This window comes from Populus euphratica, unplaced genomic scaffold (genome assembly GCF_000495115.2).
Source record: "Populus euphratica unplaced genomic scaffold, PopEup_1.0 scaffold66.1, whole genome shotgun sequence".
Taxonomy (NCBI): Eukaryota; Viridiplantae; Streptophyta; class Magnoliopsida; order Malpighiales; family Salicaceae; genus Populus; species Populus euphratica.
Window position 1 is genome coordinate 130,676 of NW_011499944.1, and position 11,083 is coordinate 141,758.

Genomic DNA, 11,083 nt, shown 5'->3' on the forward strand with positions numbered 1-11,083 from the left:
GTCACTGACAATGACTGAAAATGGCCCCATATTGACCGCTTGCAGGCCCACTCATGTCTCAGGCTCCTCTGCATGCATGGCAGTAGCTGCGCAAGGCCGAGACACCAACAAGCCGCTGTTTTCCCATAAGATGTGGTCATCACCTTCCGAAGACAAAACAAAACACGCTTGAAATCTTGGGTTCCATCTACCAGATCTCCGACAAAGTTAGAAAACTTTGCCTAATTAAGCACATTGATTCGGAGATTCTTTGATTCAGATATACTTTGTTGAGATTATTTTCGAATTAAATTAGAAGTTTAAACAGTATAATGAAATCATTAGATAATAGTGGCTTTTCACCATGCCATAATCTCTCAACATCCAATTTCCCATTAAGAAAAAAAAATAAAATTGGGAAGGGAATTAAGTATTATCCTCTGAAGGGTCAATGACGGATTAATAATTTAAATACAGAAAAAAGATTAATACCCCAGAGGAAAATAGAAGTAGTAGCCAGGTAAGCAGCCACTCAAACAACATCGGCCATAGAAATCCTAAAAGACCTTTTCTTTTCTTCTCATACTTCAGCATAGCACTACACGTCTACCCTCTGCTGCTGCTCCTCCTCCTGCCCCCTTTCGGTTTTCTCGAAGCCTCCTCCCTCCCTCTCCCCTTCCTTCCTCCCTCGCTCTCCCTCACCACGCCTAACCCAATCAACAGTTTCTGGTGTTGCATCTGTACGTATAGCTGTGACAGTGACGGTAATTAAGTTTATTAATTTGTTCACGTATACACACCATTCTTTTTTATTTCATGATTAATAATATTTTCAGATCTTATATTTTTAAAAAAATACTAAAAGATAGTCCAGGATTCTTTTTTCTTAGATCATGGAAATTATTTGATATTTTCTATAATTAAATGCCTTTTTGTTTGTTTGTTTAGGACTGAAAATGCATGCAGTTTTCCTTGTCTTTGTAAACACCTTACTATTATCAAGATTATATTTTTTCTCTCCAAGAACTATATACTGTAACGAGTATGTATGCCCTTTTTTCCCTTATCATGGTGTTGAAAATATTTAGTTAATAAACAAAGTATTGTGATGTAGCTGAAATTATGTTTTTTTTATAATCATCGAATTAAAAATATTACATAGTTTTACATTAGTTCAATTTAAGCTTTTGTTAACCTACTTCTTCAAGCCCAGGACAGCTACAAGCCTACAAAACTTAAACACTGGTTTATAGATAGTTTCAAATTAATAATTTTTTAGTATTTTAATATAATAATATAAAAAATATTTTGAAAAACGTTTTCTGCTGCAGTTTTTATCTCTGTGTCACGTGATGCTTGTTTTTGGAACTTTTCATGACATGGGCTCTTTGACATTTTCGTTCATGCATCCTTTTTTTTTCTTTCATGTTTCTGAGTCCTAATGGCTGTGACATGGTATTGGAACCGAACCTGCCCTTTCTTTAACAACCTTGAAGAGTCTGTAAAATGTTTCAACCATCTGGGATTTTCTCTCTCTCAATGAATTGATTTTTGTTTTGTTGTGAAAAGTATTGATTTTTAGAAAGAATTTTTTATTAAATTAGAATTAGTTAATTATAGAAAAATGTGGAGTGGTATTATTCGACAGTGGTTAAGTTATAACGGTAGGTATAGAGCTCAGGTTTCTATTTTGATTTGTCTCATTATGCTTTTGACTCGAGACAAGCATTTTGATTAGTATATGATTTTGTTTCTCTTTTCATATAAACTATTCTTAAAAAAAATAGTATAATTTGATCTTCTTTCTATAAATATATCATTCAAATCTGTCAATAAATTGGGTTCTGATGTTTCTCTTCATTGCTCTCTCTCTCTCAGGTTTCTTCTAGATTGAGAGGGACCAATAATGGAACTTTTCAAAAGCACCATGCCAACGTGCCCCCAGTATTGTTCACAGTGGGCTAGAATTTACATGAAGTATTGTCTGTGCAGCATGAAAGATGGGGTTTCTTTAACTTTAGGTGTGATTAGTGTTTTAAGTTGGGGAGTTGCTGAGATACCTCAAATCATCACAAACTACAAGGAGAAATCCACTGAAGGACTTTCCCTTGCTTTCCTGTTGACATGGATTGTAGGGTGAGAGATATATCTATTCTCTTGCTTTTGTTTTTAACCTTTAGATGATATGTTAATTTGTAATGCTTTGATTTTTAGGGATCTTTTCAATGTTTTTGGCTGTATGTTGGAACCAGCTACTGTAAGTGGTCTTTTTTTCTTCTTTTTTATCTCTAGTACTGCTAATTGCTAGTCTTGATTATCCATTTTCCTTTCTGGGATTTCGAATAACCTGTTATTATGTCATTTACTCCCAGAAACGGTGCTGTTCTAAATGATTGTACATGCAGTTCTTGTTTGAATTTCTAGGATTTATTAGTTTGTGAAATCATGAGGTTTAAGTCTGCACAAAGCTACAAATGTTATATATCATACCTGTTCACTTTGAATTCATTGATGGTTTAACTGAAGTTTTGTCCTTGATTTTACAGCTTCCAACCCAATACTACATGGCGGTGGTAAGGATATCTGCTAAAGACCAAAGCTTTCTTATATGGCCAACTTGCCTTTTGATTTAGTTTTTTGTCTTGAACGATTCGTTTACATGGCTTTGTTGTTTTGCAGTTGTATACAATTACTACCTCAATTCTGACAGCACAAACTATTTACTATGGTCACATCTATCATCGACTGAAACGTAACAGACGATGCATCAAGGTAAGAACTCTATCTACATGTATTCTCTTATAATGAAACAACAATTTTCAACTATTAAGGACGTATTTTATCGAGTGAAAGATCAAAATTCTTGGACAGAGTCAAAAGGAAACCAATTGGAAGGCAAAAAATTGTGTTAACTATTGTGAGACAAAGCCTGGCCTCGAGTGAAAGACTGATTTTTTTGAGTTTGTGCTGCATTTTATTCTATAATTTACGAATGCCAGGTCTAGTTTAATAAGGAAATTCTTTGAAACATAAATTTGGCTGTCCCATTGGCACGTTTTCTTTAACCATGTGTTCTTTATTCATCAGATGTACATTAATTTGGTTTTCTTAAATATAAATGGAAATATATGTCAAATAGATTTGATGTCAGACACGCTATTTATTGACTCTGCAGGTAGCTAATAAATCTTCGCACTTCCGTTTCTAATACGCTGTTCAGATTCTTGTTTAGTATTTGCAGATGTTATACACTGCTAATGCTTTTCATTGTGATCCAGGCCCCCATCTCTAGTCAGATTGAAGAGGCTGGAAGAATTAGACAAGGAAATAGTGATGATGGAGCACAAGTCAACAATGCTGGTAAACAGAGAAATGAAACCGCCTCTCCTGATGGCACAAATGGTTCGAGTTTACCGATTCCTTTTCCAACACTTTTTCAAAAAAGTTCCCCTGGAAGAGAGCTATACTACATGTAAACTTCTATTCTTGAATTTGTTGTTATGACTTAGATTTATGAATCAGAACCTCAATACAATATGGTTCTGTCTCAAATGTAATTTTCTTTCAGGTCAGCAAGATCTCTTTCAAGCAGCCATACTCCCGCAGTAGGATCCTTTTTAGCACAAAGAATGGCTTCTCCATCATTTTCGATGAGGAATTCGATTGAAGAGCCATTGCTTGGTGGAGATGCAACCACACAATCTGCACCAAATTTGAACACCAAAACCATGCTATGTGTGGTTAGTATATATACCAATCATGCAGTCATGTTTACTGAAAAACTCTACACAAAATGACTTTCTATGATGATCACGGACTACTTTTTATTTCAGGTGTCTGTATTCACACTCTTAGGAACACTTAATCTTCATCAATCAGCAAACAACAGGCTTGCCAGAGCCTTTGAGAATAAACATCAAGGATTTGTGATTCAAGTAGGACGGAAGATCTTGCAGGTATATTCCAAATTAAATTTTAGTTTCATTTAAGTAATCCTGGTGAATTAAATTGTCAATCTTTGTGGAGAAAAGATGATTTCATGTCTTTCTGTTACTGGTCTCTCCAATGTAATATCCCCCTTTTCCTGCTCTTTCTTTTTCTGAGTTAGACATCCAGCTAGATGCTTGTAGTGCATCAGAGATGATTCACCAAATGCAGGATGGCATGTGAGATGGAGGATAGTATATATGTATGATAGTAAAACATAGTTCTAGAGCCGGTCACTGGCTTTCATGTGTTGCTTAATTACAGATAATTTTTCTGAAAAAAAAATGTTCTTTATATTCTCTTTTTATATCTTCTTATCTTGTTTTTCGGACTTCAGGCGAGTAGCAGAATGTCACAAGAAAATTATAGTGATGGAAGTGGAATTGGAACGTTCCTTGGTTGGTCGATGGCTGCTATTTACATGGGTGGACGGCTTCCTCAAATTTTCCTAAATGTGAGATGATCTTCCCAACAAAATATACCAGTATTATCAGTATTCAGTGTTCCTTTTTTTTTTTTCCTACCCAATGCCAGAAGGTCATTATCATTTAACAGGAAATAGTCGATAAAATATGTTAGAAATGGTTGAACTGTGACAGAAATACATGCCCCCCCCCCCCCACCTTTTTATTTTCCTGGCATGTTTGCACTTTCTGCGGTGTATTGTTGCTCTCTCTAGATCAAATTTTAACTAGTAATGCTTGTCTTCTAAATGTCTACACTGAATCATATTTCGTGGTTTATCAATTTTGCAGATCAAGAGGGGCAACGTTGAGGTAAAGCATATTGACTTTTGTAACTTCAGTGTTCTTCATTAAATACTGATATACTTCGACAGCATAATTGTGCAGTCTATATATCTCTAACATGTTTCTCCAGCCCACAATGTCAACTTATATTTCTATGCTATTCAGGGGCTTAATCCATTAATGTTTGTCTTCGCTTTGATTGGGAATATCACTTATGTAGCAAGGTGCATATAATTTCCCATCCTGCTACCATCTTTGATTTCAGTCTTGTTGATTCAAGTCATCTCTGAACTTTCATGCTGGCAATGTATGGTCTCACCAGTGAATTCTATAATATTTATCTAAATCTCTGCTTTTTCATTTTTGGTTTTGGCATTGATCACCTTTTCAATAGCATACTAGTCGATAGCGTGGCATGGTCAAAGATCAGAGCAAACCTGCCATGGCTGGTGGATGCAGGAGGTTGTGTGCTGCTCGACACTTGCGTATCCTTGTTAACTCATAGTTGTTTTGTTTCCCTTCTTGATTGTCAACCTGGATAAGACTACTCCGATTGTCTTCTATTTTCTGTCGAACCTTAATGTCTTGACTAGATACTGCTTCAATTCGCCTACTTTCGCCACCGGAGGCGCCAGTTACTGGAGAACAAACTACTAAACTGTAATTCAGCTTAGATGGTGACGGTGCATGTTGACTGATGTATTTTGCTCTCCCCCTCCTGACATGATCTTTCATCATTTCAGTCCATGTTATTGTTTCATAGCTAGTATAACTGTTACTGGATGCTAATATTGTTGATCCATTGCAGCTTCCATTGATCGGTTCAGGCACTTCATGGATCCATGGCATCCGAACATCCATCGTAGCTGCCCATCAAACTTGATCAGAAACAAGCCTTGATGCCAATGGCCATATTGTGATGATAGCAACTCTTCATTTGGATTTTGTTGAAGGAGCCAAGTGATAGCGGTTTTGATAGTTATTTACCATCTGGGCTTCCATGGCAGATGACCACCAATTCCATTTTTGTATTTCTGCTCCAATCTAGTCCATTCCTTTAAGACGTCACAAAAAATACCAAATTTATTATGAGAATTTAAGCGTTGCTATCTTTCTGTGCATGAGATTTTAAAGGGATGATAAATACATGAGATTTTAAACATTGTTATTAAACTCAGATTAGTTTAGCAGGTTAACTTAAAATTTGATTGATTTAATAATTAAATCAGTTTAAATAAGATGAAAGACCGATTAGTATGGCAAACCGATCAGTATGGCAAATTTAGATGAAATCTGATTTTTTTTAAAATGTAGTTTTATTTCTATATATTTCTTTTTATTTTTTAATTGATTATTGATATTTTTTTAAAAGAATTTCATATAAATACTAGAAATCTTCTAATTGTTATATCAATATATAAATAATTAGATTTATTATTTTTATTTAAAATAATACTATTTAAAAAAAAATTCGTTAACCTAGCTAAGTCAACCTTATCCAAGTTAATATTAAAATTAATTTAATTAAATTCTAATTAAATTCCAAGTTACAAGTTTTCTATTATAAATTTTGGTATTAAATAGATGTAAGTTGACATGGATCTTTCGTTATTAGTTAAAATAAAGTAATGTTTATTTTATGGAAAGGTTTCTTGCAAAAAATTTCTAAACAATATTTCAATTATTAGATTGTGGAAATCATTAGCAGGAAGAATATTCAGTAAAATTAACTTGATTTTCTGTAACTCTATACTTTTAATATAATCGAAGCCTTTATCCGCTTTAATTACTTTACCACACCCTATCTACTTTAACTAGATTTGTTAGATATTTTATTTTTGCAAATTAATCTAAATTATTTTATTTTAATTATTTTATTTTTGACTTTTAACTCTTAACTACTTTAATTATGTTTGGACATTAATAAATTTTAACTTAAATGCTTTTTATAAAATTAAACGAAAATATTGAGTTATTTCTTAAATTTTATCCTCAAAATTAGTTAAATCCATTTAAGACTCAACTAAAAAGAATATATATATATATATATAGAAATTAAATTATTTAATTGAGTTAACTTATTTATTTCTTAAATTTTATCCTCAAAATTAATTAAATTCATTTAAGACTCAACTAAAAAGAATATATATATATATATATATTAAATTATTTAATCTTGTTAATTTATGTGGTCATATATATTATAAGTTTGTCTATTTCAAAGTTTGGCATGAGTTAATATTTTTTTTTATAGATATTTTGTAATTTAATCCTTTATATATATATATAAATTAAATTATTTAATCGAGTTAATTTATGTGGTCATATCTATTATAAGGTTGTCTATTTCAAAGTTTGGCATGAGTTGATCTTTTTTTCTTAGATATTTTGTAATTTAATTATTAAAGTACTATTTCACTTTTGATATAGGTTTAGGTAGGAGTTAAAATAACAATGTTCATATTTATTTAATAAAATCATTATTTGAATTATTTGAATAAGATGATTAGTTCACTTTAGACAAACAAGCCACACAATATTTTTTATTAATATATATAATAGTGTATTATTTTCATTAATACATTGGTCAAGTTTTTAATTCTCATTTAGTATTTTATTGCATGCAGAAAAAACTAGCGATGCTTGCTTTCTTTATAATATAGTCGTTGAATTTGAATACGGCGGCAGCGAAGCATAAGCCCCAAACCTGTATTTAAAATCAAATTCCTTGATGGAACCACGTGTCTGAACTTCCTCAGTCCTTGACTTTAAATCAAGGCATTGCAACACAGTTCCTTGATCCACCTGATAAAATCCTAACAGCTAGTCTGCTACCAGACTGTTCTTCACTCTTCAGTAAACTAATCATCGTGTTCGTTAGTTTAATCAATCACCATTAACACATAATTAACCTCCTAAACCTCCCCAATAAAATCCCAACATCCATAACAAGCTCCGTTTCCCACAAAAATCACGTGTAACTACTCCACCCATGCCGATCCCTTCCCTTTCCCTCCTCCGCCATCGCACGCCCACCTTCCTCCGCCACATAACCACCTTCAGCCGCCACCAAAACCACCACTCTCTCCTTATCACCTCATCCAAACACCAAAACCAGCCCAATCTCTCCGGAAAACCTCCACCGAACAACAACCTCCTCAAAGCCATGCAAATCCTAAATCACAAAAAAGACTTCTCGACTCTCTCTCCGATCCTCTCCCCTAACCACACCCCTGCCGAGCTCTCCGATTCTCAAGCCATCGGCACCGTCGCCGCCTCCCAAGCGAACTTTATGCGCGTGATTGTCACCGCCGGACCTTCTAGAAGTAGAGAGATAGAAGATTCTAGTAAAAATGGAAGTGAATTGCTATGCGTGGTTCGTGCTGTGTTGAAGAAGATAAAACGGAGAGTTTTGGTGGGTGATAAGGTGGTGGTTGGGTCAATTGACTGGGCAGATAGGAGAGGAATGATTGAGAAAGTTTTTCAACGGAGTTCGGAGATTTTAGACCCTCCTGTAGCGAATGTAGATCATTTGTTGGTTCTTTTTTCGCTTGAGCAGCCGCGGTTGGATTCATTTGTGTTGACGAGGTTTTTGATTGAGGCTGAATCTACTGGGATTCCGATAACGCTCGCATTAAATAAAGTGGAACTTGTTGATCAAGAGGTTGGTTATTGGTGATTTTGATGGTTCGAATCTTCTGTTATTTTTTCGGAATTTGGCTGATGTGGAGTTATTGATGATCTGTAATTGGTTTAGTTGAATTGAGGGTTGTGAATGTGGATTGTTGATCTGGTGATTTTGGGTTTGTTCGATAATTTGGTTGGCGTTGGGTTGTTAATGGTTTTCTAAGTTGGTGTTTGATTGAATTGTGGATAGGGAGTTTGGTTTGTTTTTGTTGATGTTGTTGATCATGATGTGTAAGTATCTTGGAACGTGGTAGGTGCTGTGTTGTTAATGATCATTGTGGTTGGTGCAATTGATTTTGTTGATGTGGAATCTGATTTTTGTGATTTATTTATGAAGATGGTCAATGGTGAATGTTTAGTTGTTAATGATTGTTTCCTGTTGTTGATTTTAATTGGTTGTGATGGGTTTTTTCTTTGGATTTGTGCAGGTGTTGAGTGATTGGAACTCTAGGTTGAGAAGTTGGGGTTATGAGCCACTCTTTTGCAGTGTTGATTCGAAAATGGGGCTTGATACTTTGGCTTCTGTTTTGAGAGATCAAACGACAGTGATTTTGGGTCCAAGTGGAGTTGGGAAATCTAGCTTGATTAATGCTTTGAGGAATAAACCCAATTCCCATGATGAAGCAGATAATTGGTTTGAACCTGTAGGTTTGAGTAGAATGTGTGCATGTGTGAATTGTGCATGTGTTTGATGACTCTGTTTTGTTCATGTGGTTTTACTAGATAATGGGTAGCAAGTGGTTTGAAGACCAGCGTGTTGGGGAAGTTTCGACGAGAAATGGTAGAGGGAAGCACACTACACGTAATGTTTCTTTGCTTCCACTTGGTGGAGGAGGTTATCTCGCTGATACTCCTGGGTTTAGCCAGCCTAGTTTGTTGAAAGTAACAAAGCAATCTCTTGCACAGTATTTTCCTGAGGTTTGAGTTGTTCGTTGCTGTTTGATTGTTCACACTAGATGTTTTGCTTGGTTTGTGTTTGTTGAATCGTTGCTGTGTTGACACCTGGTTTCTACGTTGATGTTGTTTATTACAGATAAGGACAGTGCTTAGTGTCAATGAACCGGCTAAATGCACATTCAAAGATTGCTTGCATGCTGGCGAACCTGGGTGCATAGTGAAAGGGGATTGGGAAAGGTATCCCCTGTATTTTCAGCTTCTTGATGAGATCAAAATCAGGGAGGAATTTCAGTTAAGGACATTTGGAACCAAAAGGGAGGATAACGTAAGGTACGTCTATTTCAATAGTAAATGAGTAAGGGGACCTTGCTTGTAATACGTGTTTAGTTTACCAGTTGTTTTGAAAATACCCCTGCAGTGAGTAGATGTTGTAACAAGCACCATAACTTATGCACAGTAATACGAGGGTACGAAAATAGCTGGTTTAGTATCTTTTGTCACTTGAACATTAATGCATCAAGAGAAAATCATGACAATGTGAATCACCGAGTTAACAGAAACTGCATCTGCTATAGGTTTCACTCCAGATGTAACGAAAGATCTTCCTTACTTGTCTTTTGTTTCAATTGTTCCTTTCATGTCTCCAAGGATTTCTCATAGGATTATGATTAGCACTAGATTTCCTTAGAATTTATCTATTTTCAAACAGCTTAACCTTGCTATATTTGAAAAGTAAGAAATTCTAATTTGTAGAAGCAAAAATATGAAGTAAGAAGTAAGAAGTCGGCAAATTTTTTTCTTAAAATGAATGCCTACCAGTAGTTTATAACCTAATTACTAATAGCAAAGGAACCTTCTTCTATGCTTCTGCCCCCCCTAGTTTGTTATCGTTATTAATTTAGGAACCTTCTTCTATGCTTCTAATTACTAATTACTAATTACTAATTACTAATAGCAAATGAACCTTCCTCTATGCTTCTGCCCCCTGTAGTTTGTTATCGTTATTAATTTAGGCTTGACTTCCATTATTGTGGCTTGGTTTGCTGTCAGTGTAGCCTACTTTTACCCATATTCTTGTTCAAGTTATCTGAATTCTGAGTATCGCAGGTACAAGGTTGGAGACATGGGTGTCCAGCAAGAAGAACCACGCCTGGAGCCCAAGAAGCATAGAAGACAGTCTCGAAAAAGGGTTAACCAATCAATGCTTGATGAGTTGAATGAACTTGCCAATGACGAGGATTTATTCGATGACCCTGACTTGAGGGCACACAAGAACGATAGCTTCTAGGAAGTTTCAACTGGGGTCCTAGCTACACTGTAAATAACTGGGGACCTTCCTATGCTGACTGCATTTTACTTCACTTTGTATATAGGGTTTTCAAGGGTATAAAAATATTATACTGCTGTAAAAACAATTTTCTTAAAACATGCAATGCAGGTATAATAAAGCAGTCGTGTGTGTCTGTGATTATTAGAATTCGAGAATCGTCTGCCAGTAATTATACTGTACTGGATTCGAGTTTTTTATTGTATTCTCATCTTTATAAATAGGTAGACGATGCTTTATGCTTTTTGCACGAAGACTATTATTAAATGGTGTATTGTGCGAATCACGGCTGTCACCACTATACTCGAGTCTATCTTAGAAAAGGGCTATATATGATTAACAGTTTTGATTTATTATATTTATTTGAAATTATGTTTGAGTTTATTTTTTTAATTCTTTGGTTACAAGATAATTAGATTGTGGATCACTTTATAAGTTGATTAATTTTGACCGCTTC

The 11,083-nt window shown here is 34.8% G+C and overlaps 2 protein-coding genes across 5 annotated transcripts; both read left to right on the top strand.

Annotated features, from left to right (window-relative positions):
* The first annotated feature begins 699 nt into the window (after nt 1–699).
* On the top strand, nt 700–5,666 carry LOC105137299 (uncharacterized). Of its 4 annotated transcripts, none has more exons than XM_011042997.1 (14): nt 700–743; nt 1,858–2,115; nt 2,194–2,236; nt 2,526–2,552; nt 2,659–2,751; nt 3,258–3,451; nt 3,548–3,719; nt 3,813–3,935; nt 4,304–4,420; nt 4,722–4,742; nt 4,881–4,939; nt 5,110–5,200; nt 5,309–5,414; nt 5,524–5,666. In XM_011042997.1, the coding sequence occupies exons 2-13, from the start codon at nt 1,886–1,888 to the stop codon at nt 5,387–5,389; spliced, it is 1,251 nt and encodes a 416-aa protein (XP_011041299.1). In that variant the 5' UTR covers nt 700–743; nt 1,858–1,885; the 3' UTR covers nt 5,390–5,414; nt 5,524–5,666. The 4 variants fall into 4 exon arrangements, with proteins under 4 accessions (XP_011041299.1, XP_011041302.1, XP_011041301.1 ...); XM_011043000.1 differs by having other exon boundaries at nt 716–743; nt 1,869–2,115; XM_011042999.1 differs by lacking the exon at nt 700–743 and adding an exon at nt 1,419–1,434.
* A 1,846-nt stretch (nt 5,667–7,512) lies between these two features.
* On the top strand, nt 7,513–10,870 carry LOC105137301 (uncharacterized). Its single transcript, XM_011043002.1, has 5 exons — nt 7,513–8,379; nt 8,831–9,046; nt 9,126–9,320; nt 9,436–9,629; nt 10,407–10,870. Exons 1-5 carry the CDS (start codon nt 7,708–7,710, stop codon nt 10,585–10,587), a joined length of 1,458 nt encoding a protein of 485 aa, XP_011041304.1. The 5' UTR covers nt 7,513–7,707; the 3' UTR covers nt 10,588–10,870.
* Nucleotides 10,871–11,083: the final 213 nt, after the last annotated feature.

Bases quoted from the DNA above. Each gene is read 5' to 3' on its own strand.
- LOC105137299 (XM_011042997.1), top strand. From the start codon at position 1,886: ATGGAACTTTTCAAAAGCACCATGCCAACGTGCCCCCAGTATTGTTCA. The intron at 2,237-2,525 runs GTAAGTGGTCTT...TTGATTTTACAG, and splicing joins GTATGTTGGAACCAGCTACT to CTTCCAACCCAATACTACAT. The intron at 4,743-4,880 runs GTAAAGCATATT...TATGCTATTCAG, and splicing joins TCAAGAGGGGCAACGTTGAG to GGGCTTAATCCATTAATGTT.
- LOC105137301 (XM_011043002.1), top strand. From the start codon at position 7,708: ATGCCGATCCCTTCCCTTTCCCTCCTCCGCCATCGCACGCCCACCTTC. The intron at 9,047-9,125 runs GTAGGTTTGAGT...TGGTTTTACTAG, and splicing joins CAGATAATTGGTTTGAACCT to ATAATGGGTAGCAAGTGGTT. The intron at 9,630-10,406 runs GTACGTCTATTT...TGAGTATCGCAG, and splicing joins AAAAGGGAGGATAACGTAAG to GTACAAGGTTGGAGACATGG.